Source organism: Phoenix dactylifera, chromosome 2 (assembly GCF_009389715.1).
Source record: "Phoenix dactylifera cultivar Barhee BC4 chromosome 2, palm_55x_up_171113_PBpolish2nd_filt_p, whole genome shotgun sequence".
Classification (NCBI taxonomy): Eukaryota; Viridiplantae; Streptophyta; class Magnoliopsida; order Arecales; family Arecaceae; genus Phoenix; species Phoenix dactylifera.
The window spans coordinates 4,475,583-4,494,390 of record NC_052393.1 but is presented as its reverse complement, the minus strand read 5'-3'; the positions used below and the strand labels follow the sequence as shown (position 1 = coordinate 4,494,390).

The window sequence follows — 18,808 nt, the reverse complement described above, 5'->3', positions numbered from 1 at the left end:
GGTGGCGGTGGTCGAGGCTGGCCGTGGGAGGGGGCTCGGAAGGCGGGGGTTGCCATGGGGGCTTCGCTGTGGCTCGCCTTCCCAGTCCCGCAGCTGGCAGAGGCCCGGCCGCTCCACAGGCTAGCCGCGCGCCACAGGTGGCTTCGCAACGACCTGCGGAGGGGTCGCCGGTCACGGGTGGTGGCCGGCATGGTGGCTGCCACCGTGGGCAGCCACAGGCAACCTCTCAAAACAAAAAAGAAACATAGGTGGCAGCGTTGAGAGGAAGAAGAAAATAGAGAGGGAGGGGGATGGGTGAGAGAGGAAGAGGCGGGATGGAGGGTTTTGGGAGAAAAAAGAGACTTTTAAATGGAGGTATTTTGGTAAAAAAAAGCTTTCCAACAAAGCTCAAAACAGCTTTTTCGGAAAGCTCCAAAATGGAGCTTCTCCCAAAAACACTATTTTTAGCTTTCTAAAAAAGCTAAAACAGCTTTCCAAAATTTTTACCAAACACTATTTTTCATCCAAAAGTACTTTTGGAGGGTCAGAAAGTATTTTTTGGTCCTCCAAAAGCTCCCCCAAATTGGGCCTTTATAAAGTGTTGTGTCAGAGGCTAATAGGTATCCAATCTTCATCCTCCAATGCATCGAAATTCTTTAAAGCAGAACAATAAAAAAAAATCAAAAAATTGGCATTATAATGGACATGCTCCGAACCCATCATCCATGTCAACCATGCAACATAATAATCTAGCTAAATAAATCCACTATTATCAAATAGCAAAGTTTATTCAATTATAAATTTTTAAATATTTATTTCGTATCGAAAAATTAACTATCTAACTAACAACTTCGTTGCTCGAACTCCACGCCCAAAACCATCCAAAACTAGGCATCCTACGACTCTAGAAAAAATAACAACAAGATATATAAGCTTTACAGCCAGTGAAAAATCTCCACCCATGCACACTAGCATGAAGGTGAAAATAGCTTTTAGCAAATAGCTTTTAGCAAATATATATCTGATAAAAAATAGTAAAATTCATATATCAATAATTTGATAATTAAATAAATACTTCATGGATCCGATGTACATATTTATATAAAACACATATAAGCCGTGTTAGCATACATATCAAGTTTTAAAGATATAGGAACTCAGTTACGTATATATCATCATAGTAGGAGTTTCGAGATGCATGTTATATATCACCACAATTCTATCATACACATTATATATCACCCAATCAGCAGTTCTATTCAACAATAATTCTGTGAGATTACTTATTATTAATTGGTTAATATAAGTCAGATATGACAATATTATCATTCTAGCATTGGACTAGTTCTGCCCATGCTCTATCCCGTCGCAAACCAAACATATGCCATGTTTTCACCTGTGGCTAGCAACCATAATATCGCTTCTCAGACCACAGCTGACATCATACATACTATGTTTTATATGTGCCAGGCAGTCCAAATGCCCCCTCTTTCCCTCGATCTTATAATTATGAAAATTTCAATTTTACTTATAAATCTATAGTTAAGCATAACTTATTATGTTGATTTGGCCTTCGACAATGGACTAGTCATAGCCATGCTCCTACCCATGGCAAGCCAACACAATACTATACCTCAACCCAAGAATGATAAACCACATTTCACACATGACCGGCTAGTCCACATACCCTCGGTGCGCCCACCCTTAAAATTATATAAATTTCAATTTAATTATATCACAACTATACTTAAGTTCAGTTCATTATCCGAAATTGATTTTTCAGTATTTGACTAGCTACAGCCACGCTCCAGTCTGTGGGAGGCCAAACACAATGTTGCAATATAGCCTAAAACTAAGACAACATATACACAACATTTCTTTCATGGCCGACCAGTCCACATGCGGCCATGCCCCTATAATACAATTATATCATGTCATGGTTTTTCTTAATTTATTTAAAGTCCACATGATTTCTATAATCAAGTACCAATTAATAAGTTTCATGCAAAGCTCAACTAAGTAACATCATAATCCATGCAATATCAAATCATCAACACATAATATACATACCAATATGTATAAAATATCCATAATTATACAGGATACATTTTATATATAAAATTTCTATAATTATGTAGATGATTGTGTTGAGAGATTTTTGCCTCTATTAATGATAAATTCAAACACAGCGTGTGCCAGCTCACGCCTCAATTTAGGCACCAGGTTCTAGAGTACTTTGCTCAACGCCTTCTTGCCTAGATGTTTTCTTCCCTACACAATTAAGTCCAAATGTTAAGTGGATTCAACAACCTAAAACGCTCTGCTAGAATCTACAAAGGGTCCATCATCATCAAATCCCTTGAATCCCTCCACCAAATTCACAGGTCAACTAGAGAGAGAGTAAAGAGGAAGGAAGAGAGAAAAAAAAGAGAATGGAAAAGAAGCCCTAGGGCTCAGGCGGCCCTAGAACCCTAATTTTTGACCCGATCGAGAGAGGAGGTGGACACCCTCTATTAATCATCTCACCATGTACCACTATTCCAAACATACAAGCAACACTGATCTGTAAAAAAATATTGCAACAAAATTATATGAGGGAGACATTTGCAAAGTTTTTATTGCACGACAGCACAAGAACGAAAACTTAGAATTACTCATCTAAGCCCCAGACAACAACAACTTCGTGTTTTAATTTATGATAGAAATCAAGCCTTCCCTCATACCATGAGAGATTAAGAAAAGAAGCAAAATCATATCTAAAAGCTACAATCTCTTTCTAGTAGAAGATTTTTAGATAAACATTGTTATATATAAATTTAGATATCAAAGTGAAATTTACAAGTAATGAGTTTCAATGTACGCTAGAGACAGGTTTTTGTCATGGCATGAATTATCTAGGTGTATTTAGTGACACAACAAGGAAAATATTTCTTGGAAGTACATGTTCTTGCAATATGCATGAAATGCTTTGGACATTAAATTGAAGGAGATAGTTTGTGTATGAGAATTCGCACCATCCTTAGAACAAAACACCACAGCTGGGATCCTTGAAAAGACACATTTTTGCAGAAAAATGTGAGATTTTTTTAAAAAGTATTTTTAGCTTTTAGAAAAATAATTTGACTTCAGAATCAGATATTATGTAATTTATGAAAAAAATTATATTCCGTCCACATTCCCATCCACGGGATGCACTGAGGTCATTGGACCGGCTCAATCTTGCACGTGCCACGCATGTGCACAGCTAGTAATTCATTTGGATGATACGCCCATATAGGGATGCGCAATTAAAATTACGGTGAAACCATAATATTTTTTTTTTCGGGGAAATCTCTAGGCAATAGTTCTCTAGGCAGAGCTGTAAATATAGTGCGAAAGAATGATTGATCTTTTTTCATCATTTCTTTCTTAATAACTGGAGCAGAGCTATATATATATAGTGCCAAAGAATGATCGATCTTTTTTCATCATTTCTTTCTTAAGAACTAGTGCAGAAGTGTATATATGGTACCAATGAATGATTGATCTTTTTTCACTATTTCAATAGTTGGATCGTGTGAACGATACAATCCTCTACTGAATGTGAAACTAGCTTTAGAGTTTTATTTTTCTTTTATATATTAGTAAATATTTTCTTATAGATGATTTTTTATCTATTCCTTTTTATTTTTTTTTATCTATTTGTAACTGTGCACATGATTGGCCTCCTCATGCTACTTGTAAAAAAAAAATATCAGGCTTAGAGTCAAGCTTTAGTGCTTCCAATTGGATGGTGTCTTATATGGCGAATTACACAGAGTCATTATTATGAGATTCTAGGATATATTTTTTTGTTCCATTATTAAATATTTTATTTGCTGATTTTTATGAATATACTTATATTTATTTGGTTTAATTTATCTATTTTAGGGGGTGGGGGAAGGACCGGTACGCCGCTCCTAGGCTTGATCTTTTAGCAAACAAAGCAACTAGGATCAGACCCAGACAAGGAGACAAATTGACCTTAGGCAACAAGGTGAGCTTGAGCCGGTTCGGGGCCGGGCTAAATTTAGGTGTGGGTCCGATCTGGCCCATTGACATCTCTACATATCCAAGATTTCAAGCCGTGTCTATAGCATCCCAGAGACACAAAATTAAACATCTAAAAAGGTGTTTTTTGCTTACCAAAAAAGAGGTGTTTTTTATGGTAAACTTTAAAGAGGTGTTGCATCAAAAAGAGAAAGGAAAAAAACGTTAAAAAGGTGTTTCAAACAAAGAATAGCTTTTTTCTTCCCTTCCCCCAAGTAGAAGTGAGACATTGGAGGCTGAAGTAAGTATATCCGCAATTTTCTGATGACTTGGAAAAATTGAGAAATAAGATATGCATATATAGCCAACAAAAAAAAACTTCATATTTGGCCGGAGTTTTTTAAAGAAAGAAAATAGAATAATAACTTTTTTATAGGAATAAGATTTCATATTTTATAGAAAAGAAAAATCCATATATGATATGGAAAAGTCCAATTTCCACCGGCTGACTGGAATTAAGGTATTTTTTTTTCTAAAGGTGCTCTTAAGCTTATTAAAAGTATAACATGTAATTTATATAAATTTTTTAGAAAAATAAATACTTAACTAAATATAAACTATTCTATAATGTACTTTTTTTTTTATGGTCAACTAAATATATAAAATTTATTTTTTTGAGGCATGATCTGTCCATGTATCAACTTTCTATAATATATTTTAAGAAGAGGAGGTTCTTTCGGCGAACTAAACAAATCCGAAAAGCTTGCAGCACCACGATTCACAAGGCCAGCAAAATTGCCTTCCTAGAAAACACAGTACTGTTACGTGCCACCTCGAGACTCCAATTTGTCTACGCCTCGTCATTAGGGTAGAGGGGGAACAACATGAGCTTGCTCTTCCCCCCCTTGCAGTGTAAGGAATGCGGCTAATAAGCGTAAGATGTGGCATAACCTTAGTCATAAACTGCTAATGCTAGGTATACCAATTTCTAGAATAGAGTACACTGCAATACGATTTTCACTTTCACTGGCATAGCATCAGACCCCACTTGGCCCCGCAGGTCCTCCAGGTCGGGTTGGGTCGGGTTACGAGTCAACACGAACCATTTACAGCCTTAACAATAGGCAATCGTAGAGACAGGAGCATAGTCATGCAAGCAAAAATATGGTGAAACCATATTTTATGTTCTGGGGGAACTCTTTGGGCTTTGTATTTCCCTCTCTCTCTCTCTCTCTCTCTCTCTCTCCCTCACACACACACACACACACACACACACAGAGAGGAACTGAAGCAGCAAAACTTCATGCTACAAGACTGACCATGTGAAACCAGCTTCAGAGCCCTTTTTGTCTTATTTATTAGTAAATATTTTCTTCCAAATGTTTTTTATCATTTATTTCTTCTTTTTACTATCTGTGACTATGATCATGCCCGGCCCGCCCATATCCCTATGCCTTGATCTCTTAGTAAATAAATTAACAAGGATGAGGCCCAAACAAGTAGGCAATTTGACCTTGGGCAACAAGGTGACCTTGAGCCAGTTCAGGGCCGGGTTAGGCAAAAGCCTGAGGTTGTAATGTGGGCTAAATTTAGGTGTAGGCCCAATCTGGCCCATTGACACTTATACAGTTTACGGCCCATAACAGTATGCAACAAGGCACCCAAGATTCCAAGTCCTGCCTATAGCATCTCAGAGACACAAAAATACAAAACTAAAAAAATGTTTTTTTGGGTAAACTTCCAACCGTATCCCAAGGCCTAACGGGCTTGGGGTGGACCATCCCCTGCTCCGAGATATTTGGGCCATGTACAGGGACGAAGAGGCCTCCATGGCCAAGTATATTTGCAGGGAGGCCAATGAGGCCGTAGATTGGATGGCCTTTTCTATAGCTAGTCACTCAGACGGTAGTCTATGGATGTAGGAGAGAGATGCTCAGGGCCTTCCATGATGTTTTGTACAATAAGACCCTAGCTTATTATCTGGCTCATTCGTGGCTTACGTATAAACTGAAAACGGCTAAGGTTTTTTTGCCTACGTGACTGCCCGCTTACGCACAATATCCACTTTGAGAGGTGTGATAGAACACGATCATCACACGTCTCAAAGTATGATCAGTGTAGTCATGCTCACGTGAAAAACCTCGGTATTCTTTGGCACGAAAACTCTAATCGGATCCCTGTATACAACTTTTTAACAATATTCTGCACCATTATGATATGTTATCCCTACTCCTACTCCAGCGGAAAGCAGAAAAAGACAAACCCTTTTTCTCGTTCTCTCTCTTCTTTCTTTTTTCAAGGTAGTGATAACTAAAGAAAGTGGAATGTTAACCTTTAAAATTTCCAACAGAATAAAGTAACACCATGGAATCCGAAGCATTCTCTAACTAAATAATACTAAAGTCACAAATAATTATCCAACTCATAATCTCCAACAAACTTAAGTTTTCATATTATATTAATTATTTAATCTTAAAAGCTTAAATTGACATGAAAAACATCTGCAATATATATACACACACACATTAAACTTAACAAATCAAATTACACCTTTTTTTAATATCAATTGAGGTTGTATCAAGACCATTACATTCGGGTCGAGTCTGGGCTTACTGAATTCAAACCAGACCCAATTCATCCCGATCTGTTTGAATTTTAGATAATTTTGGATTTCCAGTCCTACGCCCCGACCTAACCTAAACCAAACTTAGTACACTATTATGGCCCAAAAAAGCTCGAGTTTATACTGTTCTCTAAGTTATGCCTTATGATTGACTGATATGCATGTTTGGTCTGTAAGCAATATTTTGCATCTTGAGTTTATAGGTCCAATTCAAAATATAAAATGATTCATACAGTTTCATTGCTTGATTTTGAAGATTTATTAAAGCATAATGAGCATCTATAGCAACAAAGTAACAATTGGACCACGAAAAAGCTTGCGTACGAAAACCTGGGTTGTTCCCTAAATCTAATTTAATGAGCACTGCATATTGTTTTTGCAGCTAGTCAACTTTATCTGGTTTGTGGCTTTTTGTTTTTCAATATTTAAAAGAAAGTCATTGAAGCTGCTTTCTACTTCATAAACACCGTCATATTCTTTCAAATTTATTTGGACCCAACTCGGACCCTAACTGGATCCTACCTGGACCCGAATTTTTTGAGTTGGGATCGGATTATATATGGACCCAACTCGAACTCCGAACTAGATCCACCCGGATCCTACTTTTTTTAGTTGGGACCAGGTTACATATAGATCTGACCCGAATGATCCGTTGAGTCAGAAATTTTAACAAGGGACCTGATCCGATTTTCTATTGGATTGGGTTTGGGTCCAACATCAGGACCCTAATAAGAAACTGGATTGGGTCGGGGTCACTCATGACCCAGTCCAATTTGACCTATTTGTACCCCTAGCCAGAGGCTGCGCTGTATTCTTTGTTGCTCGCAAAAAACTCTAGATGAGTGGTGTATTTTTGGCATCCCTCATTGGTATATTTTATATTTTGACTACTGTGAATATACTTGTATTAAATTTACGTGATTCATCTGTTTTATGTAAATAATAATAATAATAATAATAATAATAATAATAAATTAGCGCTAGCACCACCACCTTCACGAGGCTTAGCACGCTTGTCCTTCAAAAAGCACAATACGTTGTACCAAAAAAAGAAAAGCACAATATCACGTGCCAATCATGACTCTGATTTGTCTGTATCTCGTTATCGTGAGTGGTAACCGCATGAGTTTTCTCATGCCCCGTTGGAATGCTGAGGCACGTATCTGATTCATGAACAAACTGCTAGTGTCGGTATACCGATTTGTACATTAGAGAATATTGCATTATAATTTTTGGAATTCACCGGGATAACATTAGTTGAGTTCCAAGAACATTATTTGATATTTTTATAATATTTTGATGGTGCTGCATCCTTTATAAAGCATGCTAGGCTGGATTCGAGTTGTATCTTTCATGCATAGAAGGATTCATCTTCCTTCACACACGGCTACACCATTGGATCGTCCGGTGGTTGCACCGAGATCTATGCAGGTGGGCGAATGAAGGAGTTCTGAGTGCTGCGATGCGCAATGTAATGGGCGATGCCATCAAAAAAGATCAGTCATGTTTTTGTGCGGAAGATGCAACCCAAATCCTGCTAGATCATTAGTTTCGAACTTTAAAAAGTCTATTCCATAAAATGGTCAGTCAAGTGTTTGAGCAAAAATTGTATTAGCTGATAAATGAATTCCATATTGTTGAAGCAGAAAGATCTCTAGTATTTGAAACCGGTCTTAAAGCGTAAATTAACACTGTCCTTAAGCAAATTTTGCCCCACTACGTTGCTGGTGGTAATCCAGCAAATTCACTCCAGGATACAATAAAACCGAAATAGAATCCTAGCCAGCAAAACTAGGATTCCTCAGAACAACGGAATGAAAGATTTTGTAGAACAAGTTAACTTAATCTGTGAAGGACATTGGCTATTTATAACCCTGAACTAAACTCGGAACCAACACAACTTTTAGAGCACTGTTTGTTCAAAACATAACTGCTAGTGCAGTTATTTTGTGCAAAATGGATAAAAACTACCAATCTTTGATTAATATAATATTAACTTTCCCTTCACAACTTCCCACCAAAAAGTTACTTTAACATGTGTAGGATATGAATGCTTATAAAGCTATTTAAAAAACTCCACACAAGCAATGTGGGACTAAAACCCCTCTCAACATTACAAACTACTAAAAGGAAGGAGACTTCCAACACATATAGCATCCTCCTCCATTTCAAGCCTTGTTAACTATGCCCAGGTACCTTGAGTGCTCGCTTGATCTAATGTAGAAGCTTAGACTCCGACTTAGACAAGGCGGATGGATATCAGGAGGCCAATTGTGCTGTTGACTGTGTTGCCTCCTATGCTACTCATCACTCAGGAGGTTTTATCTGGATAGATTATAAGTCTACGTCAGAGCCTTTTTGTGGCATTTTGTTTTCTGATCTTATTGACTGCATGGATACCCGTCAGGTGTGAGCCGTTATTGTACCACTCCAAAAAAAGAAAAAGAAAAAAAAAAGTCAGCCATCAAGTGTAGCTGGGAAGCTTCCATGAAGCTAAGGTGGCAGATCCTATTTTGGACACATGAGATCAAGAGACTGCAAAGGATTTTGTGGGAGCAATTCCCTAGGATGCTCCACGAGTAGCACTTCTCTTGCTGACTTAAAACAACAGTCTGTGAGATGATATTACAACATGGTTACCAAGGAAATACTACTTAGAACATTTTGTTTGGTGTGCACAAGCCACGTACAGAGGCCTCCAAGTCCAGCCATAGCTTCCTCATTGCTGAAGAAGACCAATCGCCATCACCTGATCACACCTCTTAATTCTTAAACGACAAAGATATACGAGAATTAAAAGAGGACAAATGATTAAAATGAAAATAGTTAAAAAAAAACCAAGAGCTCATGAATCTAACAACCTCAAAATCTAAGAATGAAGCCTTATAATTATGAATGAACCAAAAAGAGGTCTTTGTGTTTGTGAAACGCAAGGCCTCTACTTTGGGCACCAATTCTTTATGCCTGCAGGCTTGCCTTTGAGGAGGCCTGTCTACTTTGGGTTTTTGCACCTAAGCAATTCCTTCGGAGATACAATTTACAGTGTGTCGTCCCTTGGCATGCTAATTTATTAAAATGAACCAAAATTTGGACTAAATTGAGCTTGGAATAGGTTAATGCAAATCTAGATTGTTTAATATAATAGCACAAATGTCTCATATATAAGTTACAAATTCATTATTGCTAAATTAATATACTTGTCTCCTATTGACAAGCTCTACCAACAGTAGATTACATACTCATGCCACTCCTTTTGTGAAACTGGGGAAGCAAGTTGGGCAGGGACGGTAGGTTTGAGAACAATGCCTATCCTAATTCAATGACATAATACTGAATCCCAACCTGGTTATAAACTTTCGACTCGATGCATTCAGTTGGCCATTGGTTGGTCAGTCTGTCCTAATAATACTTTGCTCAATGTTTCATGCATGCTTCGATCATGATTGTGATCTGAACTAGGAGAATATAATAGAGATGCTAGGTATATTGGGACAGGGGAAGATTGATGACACACTGCATGAATTTGAGTTGACTTGATTTTTTTTCAAGCTCCAATCTGAATGCAACCCAACTTAATTTGGCTGACCTTTTCCAATCCAAGCTTGAGCCAAGTTAGCCTACATCACATGTTTGTTTGTTGATTTTTTCCGCACCAGATGGACGGAGGATGGAGGCCCTGATGATGGTGGCCTCCTTCCAAGGGCTGATGCGGGTATTGCTGATGACGAGAATACGACACTGGTTCGACCGGTGTCGGCACGGGAGGTGGAGGAGGCAGTCTGGGCTCTGGCAGCAGATAAGGCTCCGGGACCCGATGGGTTCCCCCCTTTCTTTTTTCGGAGATATTGGGGTATCATTCGGGGTGCAGTGGTTGAGGCTGTGCAGTGCTTCTTCACTCAGGCAGCTATGCCTGAGGATTGGAAGGCCACCTTCATCACGCTCATTCCGAAGCGCCAGGAGGCGGTAGAGCCGGGTCACTTTAGGCCCATTAGCTTGTGCACAACCTTGTATAAGGTTGTGGCAAGAATAATGGTGGGCAGGATAAAGCCTCTATTGCCGGGCATCATCAGCCAAGAGCAGGGGGCCTTTGTAGCGGGGAGAAACATTTCCCACAATGTTATGTTGGCCCAGGAGATGATGTGGGATCTTCAGCGAGCATCGAAGCGGCGCAGCTTGATGGTAGTCAAGCTGGATATGGAGAGGGCATATGACAGGATCAGGTGGAGCTTTCTGCGGAAGGCTTTAGAGGCCTATGGCTTCCACAGGAGATGGATTGGATGGGTCCTAGGGTGCGTCCAGAGGCCAAAGTTCTCTATTTTGGTCAATGGCACACCGTCGAGTTTTTTCGAGTCCACTATGGGACTGCGGCAGGGGTGTCCCTTATCCCCTTACTTATTCATTATTTGTTCTGACATCTTGTCTCGTTCATTGCAGGGTGTGTGTACTAGTCGGGAGCTGGAGGCCTATGTCCCAGCACCGGGGGTGGGACCTATCTCTCATTTATTGTTTGCTGACGACTGTCTTCTTTTGACCAGGGCGCATGCTTCTGATGCACGGGTACTCGCTAGAGTGCTGGCAGGTTACTGCGCGGCGTCCGGACAGAGAGTTAACTTCATGAAGTCAACCATTCAGTTCAGCCCTAGCACGGAGATCAGAGTCAGACTGGAGATAAGGAGGATTCTGCATATACCAGAGCAGGAGGGGACATTGGTCTACCTGGGAGTCCCTATCACAGGCCGGAGACTGCGGGCGACAGAGTGCTCGGGGCTGGTACAGCGGGTCGAGGGCAGGCTGGAGGGATGGAGGGCATCATCTCTATCCATGATGGGGAGATTGACACTGGTCAGATCGGTGTTAGGATCTATGCCGGTATATCTCATGGCCAACACTGTGGTCCCAAAGACGACTCTGTTGAAGATTGAACGTCTTCTTCGGAGTTTCTTGTGGGGGTCTCATAGTGGGGGCCATGGGGTACATTTGGTGGCTTGGGAGCAGGTCTGCCTCCCCATCAGTGAGGGGGGCCTGGGAGTGCATTCCCTCATGGAGCGGCGTGAGGCCCTTGTTGCTCGACACGCAGCCCGTTTCTTGCTGGAGCCGCAGGGGCTTTGGAGCAGGGTGATGGCAGCCAGATATGGTCGAGGGGGCTCTGAGGTGGCACGGAGTGGCCGCCGAACTTCCTTTATGTGGCGCGAGATTGGGAGGTATTTGCCGACTGTGTCGGCTAACACCAGGTGGCTGATAGGCGATGGGCGGAGCATCGATGTGACCGATGATCTATGGGTGGACACTATGCCTTTGAGATGTTGGCCGACGATGGTGGATACTGAGGTAGCAGAGGGGCTTCGGGTGTGTGACCTCCTAGCACCAGGGAGGATAGAGTGGGATGACACCATACTACATCAGCTGTTTGGGACACATCTTGCTGAGAGGGTACGCTCCCTTCCAGTACCAGATTGCGAGGGACCAGATGTTAGGGTCTGGGGCACCTCATGCAGGGCCAGTGTCAGGCTGGGTGATCTATCCCGGGTCATCCAGCGGGAGCATGAGCGAGGACCGGACTGCGCCTGGATTTGGAGGTCCGGACTCCATCCGAGGGCAGCACTCTTTTTATGGAAGGTGATGTGGGACCGCCTTCCGACGAGAGCAGTGTTGAGCCGGCGTGGTCTGGGGATCCCCGCGGAGTGCGGGGATTGCGGTGTAGATGAGACTGTGGATCATGTACTATTTCAGTGCACTTGGGCGAGATCGACATGGCTGTGGACAGGTACCCGGAGGAGGTGTGGCAGGAGAGGAGACTCTTCCTGCAATTGATACGACAGGGGTTGGCCAATCCCGGGTCATGCCAGGAGGCCACCCGAGCGACTTGCACAGCCCATCAGATCTGGCTGGCAAGGAACGCTCGCACCTTCAGCGGGCGCAGGATGTCGCCGAGGTTTGTTGCGGAGTCTGCTCGAGCACTAGCGATGGAGTCCAGATTTCCTACCCCCTTAGACACACCCTTGATAGCTTGGGACACCTGGGGTTCCTCTTCTGCTCAGGCAGCTCCTCGGACGGTGTTTTTCACCTGGGAGCCCCCATCCCCGAGCTTCTTCAAGGTAAACTTTGATGGGTCGGTGCTGGATAGAGGTACGCGAGGCGGGGCAGGCTTCGTCATACGGGACCCTCACTCTAGGGTTGTGGCAGCGGGTGGCTGCCGGTTGTTCGACACATCAGTTCCAGGGGCAGAGCTGCGAGCCGCCTGGGCAGGTCTTCGCCATGCCCGGCGGGTACTACAGGCCAGCTCGATTATCCTGGAGGGTGACTCGGCTACAGTTATTGGGTGGATCCGGCAGGGACTGAGTGGTGAGAGCAGTGACCATCCTCTGATCCGGGACATTAGGATGATGGTGAGGGATGGCGTGGCCTTTCAGGCCAAGCATGTATTCAGGGAGGCCAACGGGGCGGCTGATTGGGTGGCTGCATTCGCGGCCCACCATTCTGGATACGCTCTGTGGGCTGGAGAGAGAGAGAGTTGTCATTGGCACTTCGTGAGATTGTGTATTTTGACTTTATTGGGTGTATTCAGACACGCGTTGTCTGAAACCCGGTTTTAGCAAAAAAAAAAAAAAAAGAGTCAGGTTTTGGATTAACTCAACCAAAGTTGCATGTCTATCATTAAAAGAGAAAGGATGGACATAGATATTATACATCATTTCATATAAACTTAATAACTTGTTATCCACCTTATATATGCTCCGGGATTTGAATTGCTCCACTGGACCTGATCTAATAATAATTTCTCCATTTCTAAGGAAGAAAAATATCGTACTTTTAGTGGCAAGGAGAGCCAGCCTGATTCCACACGGTTAGACGTGAAAGGTGGCTGTATTTTCAATGACTTCCCATTTTTTCCATTAATGTGATTTACTATCCTTTCAACGAAAGAGATGGATAAATAGATAACATATTTGACTTCAAACAATACATTGAACATCTCCTACTTTCCTTTGTTTCGGCAAGGAGCTCAAAAAGGTGATACGCTTTCCGCATTATAATGGATAGTTCCCGTGTTGTTTCCGTTTCAATTTTGACTCAGTCCTACTTGTTCCTATCGAACTCATTACTGTTCTTGTTGGTCCAAAAATTATAGTAAACGTAATTATCTCTATCTAGCTAAATTTTCTTCAAAGATACCTCCTCTCTCTCTCTCTCTCTCTCTCTCTCTCTCTCTCTCTCTCTCCCACCCCCACCCCACAACCCATCTTTCCTTCTTGCTTTCATTTTTTTTTTATTTTTTGTTTGTACATCTGGTACTCACACTAATCTCGTCCGAGCATGGTCAGCACTATCGAAAGAAGACTGCTCATTTTTATGATGAAGGAACATCAAACTTCCATGTCCAGAAAATCTCTCCAAGGTAATGGATGGGCATAGGAGGCAGAAAAAAAGCTAAAAATAAATAGCTAACAACCTCTTATCCCATGGATAAATTATATTAATGAACCATATATTTAGCATATTACAGATTCTTCACGTATGGACAACCCGACTCTCGTCAGCATGCACCAACGAGTCCGAAGAAACCCGCCTTCCGAACCTCCCGCCCTGCAACCTTATTCTATAAATACAAGTGCCATAATATTGTTAATTCTATAAATAATAATATTATCTTCCAGTGTAATAATTATTGCTAGTATAGTAATTATGAGATTAATTAAAAGTTACATATAATGAGAACAAAAGAGTTACTTTAGATTTCCAACATTAATTTGAGGAGAAAAGAAAGGAAGGTAATATGAATTACTGGGGATTTTTTTTCTGATATAGGTCTTACATTGATTGTCCTTATATTTAGCAAGGTGGGGTGGGGAGAGGAATAAGGGGTGAATAAAAAGGGCAAACGAAATCTCGCGGTTTCGGAAGGTAAGCCATGTATGCGCTGCTCCCGGCGGACGCGTGTTTAGAATAATGACGCTATCCTGATTTTCTTTCCACTTTTGGGTCAATCCCAGAATTAGATTTATTCGGAATAATATGCATCACGAAAAAACTTCACCACCTTTTGCTCCACCTATTATAACTCCTGCTCTCCTCCTCTCTGTTTCCATCTGCACTTCTGCTCTCTCCTTGTGTTTTCTCCTCCCTCTTTGTTTTTGCTCTTTTGGTTCTGCTTTCGAGTGGCCGTGGAAGCGTCGCTGCCCCTGTTCGACAACGGTGGTGTGGAGTGGATGGAAGGTGGCTTGTTGCCCTCCGATCTCTATCAGCCATACCAGCAGCAACGGCAGCAGATGATGATGGGTCTGTTTTCTTCTCCTTCACCACCGGCGACGGTTGCTCCGCCTTCCAATTCCCCGGCCAGTTTCCCTCTTTTCATGGATCAATCCTTGACTAACCTGTTGGAGAAACAGAGGAACGAGACGGATCAGTACCTTCGCCTCCAGGTACGTTTCTTCTTCTTCTTCGAATCAAGCACAAGTTTGATCTTCTTGATGAAAAGTTGGTGGAATATCGAATTTTTATTCGGTCTTGTATTGCTTCTGAAACAGAGCAACCTGCTGAGAGCCGCGCTCCACCAGCAGAGGAAGCAGCACATGGCCTCGCTTCTCCGGAGTCTCGAGTCGAAGTCTTCCATCCTTCTGAGCCAGAAAGAAGGCGAATTGGTGAAGGCCCGGAAGCGTATAATGGAGGTGGAAGCATGCCTAAGGAGAGCGGAGGAGGAGAGGGAGACGTGGCAGAGGATCGCCAGGGAGAACGAGGCCATGGCCGTGTCTCTGAACCGCATCCTGGAGCAAGTTCGCGAGCCCTGCCTCTCCTCCACCGGCGACTCCTCGCCGGATGCTGACGCCGCCGTGTCGTGCTCCGGCCACCCATGGGCGGTGGAGGAACCGAAGGTGGAGAACGGGATGGGTCTGTGCAAGGTCTGCGGGTCTCGATCTTCTCGCGTGCTGCTTCTCCCCTGCAGGCATCTTTGCGCGTGCGAGCTCTGCGAGGCCTTCCTGAACGCCTGCCCCTCCTGTGGATCCGTAAAGGAAGACAGCTTTGAGGTCTTCTTAGTCTAAGCGACAAAAAAAAAAAAAAAACTTGAACGCAGAGAGTTATTGAATAGAGAGAGACAGGCAGACGGAATTTGCATTAAACGATGACAAAATTTTGGCGACATTAATGGTCTCTTTTTGCTACTGGTTTCTTCCGGTTGAGGGCTCTACTTTTTTTCATGAATTCAGGTTGAAGGAAAGACCAGTCAATTGATCTCTGCTTCCTTTCAAGTTAATTTTGGATTGCTTCTTTCAATGGGAAAGAAAAAGGGTTATGGAGAATCCGCAAGCCGGAGTACGAAACGTTTCCATCCTTGGGATTCTACCGTTGGCCTTTTCGTTTTATTTATTATTATATTGTACTTTTTGCTATCGCTCGTGCCGTTGCTTCTCTGTCTCGACGTGCGGGTTGTTGGATTCGAAAGCGGGCAAGCGGCAGGAGGCTGGAGAGAGAGAGAGAGACGGGGGAAGCATTGAGTGCTTTTTTGTACGGAAACTGAAACTTATGTTGCTTGAAATGGAGAGCAAGTATGAGAACTCCGTGGGAAGCGGAAACCGCCAAGGACTTATCACAGAGTCCTTTTTTTTTTAGCTTTATATGGAGAGGGTATGATGCCGGCGAGGTATTTCGCGGTTTCTATCGGCTTTGGACGTGGATGATTGAAATCTGCACGCCAGTCTTGCAAGTGGCTCAAGGTCGATCCGGACCCAATTTAATAAGTGAGTAGATTGGCAGAATCCAATTTAGGGTCTAAACTAGGATTACAATTAGGCTTTGGAATGACGTTTGCATGGGCTAGCGGAAGGGAAGAAGTGGAGTTGGAGGGAGGATGCTAGGCTTAAGATCCTAATTAAGGTCTATCTAGATGATTAGACTAAAAATTTTATTACATTATTCGATTGAGCCAGTACAATTAGCAAAATTATAGAATTATAGATTGCGCTAAATCTATATTTATAAACTAGCTTTGAAGTGGAGCGGGTGGCATCCCATAGAAAGAAAGAAAGAAAGAAAGATTCCACTTTTTCTAGATACTTATGAATATACGTTTAGTCCAACCTAAAATTTTATGATTTTGCCGATTGCACTGGTATAATCTATAAATCTAATAAGATTTTTAGCCTAATCATCCAATTAAGCTCTTATACGGAACGGAACAAAGGCAATGACGGAAAGTAAGTATTCTCTAGTTAGGATAAAACTTGTGATGGCTCAATAGCGCATTGTTTAGGATCACGATAGTGTGATCATTGAACTGGCCTTCTAGAGTTTTCACCTTCTCGCTTTGAACTGGAGAGGGTCTGAAGTCATGGGTGAAGCCATGAATGATGGAAATGAGACGGTAATTGGTAAGTTTAAGGTGGAAAATGTTAACATTGCCCTCGTATTCTTTATTGCTGATATGGCATGAATAAATATTGATGTGGTATTCTATTTATAACCTACTAGTTTTTTTATTATACCCCATGTGTTGCATTAATCCTGCCTGCCACATAGGACTAGAGAGCTCTGCAAGTAAACTGGTGGTGCATAAGAATAAAATCCTCTTCATCCAAATCAAACAGAGGGGAGATGGTATAAGTCTACCAGATCGAGGGGTTGAGGAGTTTCTTATGAATTGTGATTTGCAAGCTAGAAAATTCTAGCCTCTTTGCTATAGGTTCGAGAGGCACACACATGGTTAAAATTTACTCTTAACTCGAGCTGCAACATTAAATATCAAATGATTTAATTCGAACTTTATTGATATCACGCATACGATATATAGTAATATTATGACAATAACACTTTTACTAGGGTTATGATTAGTCTAGGAAGATGAAAAATACCTAATCACTCCATCGGTAATTAGATAGGTCGTAGTTACTTATGTCAAAATTGCAATTCAAACTTGACCTAATGTGACCACATTTCAGTCAAAAGGCAACAATTGATAAAGCCAGCTGCAATATAAGAAGGGATATTTTAATATAAATATTTGATAATATTCTTCGAATTTGAACCAAATATATAAGAAAACAGTATGTTATTTCCACATACATTTAAATTTAAGAAACAAATATGTTCCTAGTAATGCTTTGTTAAGCTGCATACTTAACGATAACTTATATGCGACTATCAATCCTTTTTTTATATTAAAAACATGATCATTCATCTTTCGTCTTGCACGGAGAAATGTTTCGTCGAGCTCAACGGTATTCAAAATGGCTTGCATGGACCTTGTGTGGTTGTTCCAAACTCAGGGATGACTAGTTTCATACTAGACATTGTATTCTTTCAGCCACACTCACGAATTCTCGCAATTGTTGAAAAAATTTGAGTTATTCTCTATTTTTGACTTGGTGATGTTCTCCAAATAATTTCCTATGAAGAATTTCCTAACAAATCAAAAAATTTGTTTTGATTTGGTCATAAATTATTTACAGTTAGTTCAAGAATCATTCACAGTAGCATGCTCGTGACGCTATTATTCTTTTCTTCGGGGCATCGCTATTGGTTGTTGTTACTGCCTCTAATACTCTTGCCTCAGTTTAAATATTTCAATAATTTTTCATTTGTTCCCCCAAACTTTATGTATCCAAATTTATTGCGTACCTTGGACAAATTTTTCATATCCCTCTTTTTGAAAACTTGTATTGTTACCTTTAATCGATCTTTTCTTGAATGTTGATCTAAATAGTGAAAACCTCAAATTGTAATAATATTTCTTTTATAATATTATTTTTACTTTACACGAGGGTACTTTAATCTACAATATATATTTTTGAGATCGATAGCTTTGTTTGTAAATAGCAAGAATCTCAACATGATGTGCTTGTAAATAGCTTTGCTTGTCATTCTATATTATATCTAGTTAGCATCTGTCCCATTATATATATTAAGAAAAAGCTTTTGGCCGTATTAGGGTTGCAAATGCGTTGGGTCGGGTCAGATAATAAGGAACCTTGACCCAATCCAATTTCTTATTCGGGTCCTAATTTTGGATTCTGACCCAATCCAATAGAAGATCGGATCAAATCAAGTCGGGTCCACCACTACAATTTTTGATCCAACGTGCCATTCGGGTCGGGTCAAATTCATGTATAATCCAGACCCAACCCAAAAAATTCGGATTCGGTTCGAATCAACCCATCCATGACTTCAGAATTTATTTGTACTCATATGAGCTGCGGCCCGTAGGCC

The 18,808-nt window shown here is 41.3% G+C and overlaps 1 protein-coding gene across 1 annotated transcript; it reads left to right on the top strand.

The window, feature by feature from the left end:
• The first annotated feature begins 14,492 nt into the window (after positions 1-14,492).
• LOC113463563 (E3 ubiquitin-protein ligase BOI-like) lies at positions 14,493-15,748 on the top strand. Its single transcript, XM_026809429.2, has 2 exons — positions 14,493-15,030; positions 15,136-15,748. The coding sequence occupies exons 1-2, from the start codon at positions 14,818-14,820 to the stop codon at positions 15,646-15,648; spliced, it is 726 nt and encodes a 241-aa protein (XP_026665230.1). The 5' UTR covers positions 14,493-14,817; the 3' UTR covers positions 15,649-15,748.
• Positions 15,749-18,808: the final 3,060 nt, after the last annotated feature.

Excerpts from the sequence above, each read along its gene's own strand:
- LOC113463563 (XM_026809429.2), top strand. The coding sequence starts at position 14,818 with ATGGAAGGTGGCTTGTTGCCCTCCGATCTCTATCAGCCATACCAGCAG. Across the intron at positions 15,031-15,135 it reads ATCAGTACCTTCGCCTCCAG|AGCAACCTGCTGAGAGCCGC; the intron begins GTACGTTTCTTC and ends CTTCTGAAACAG.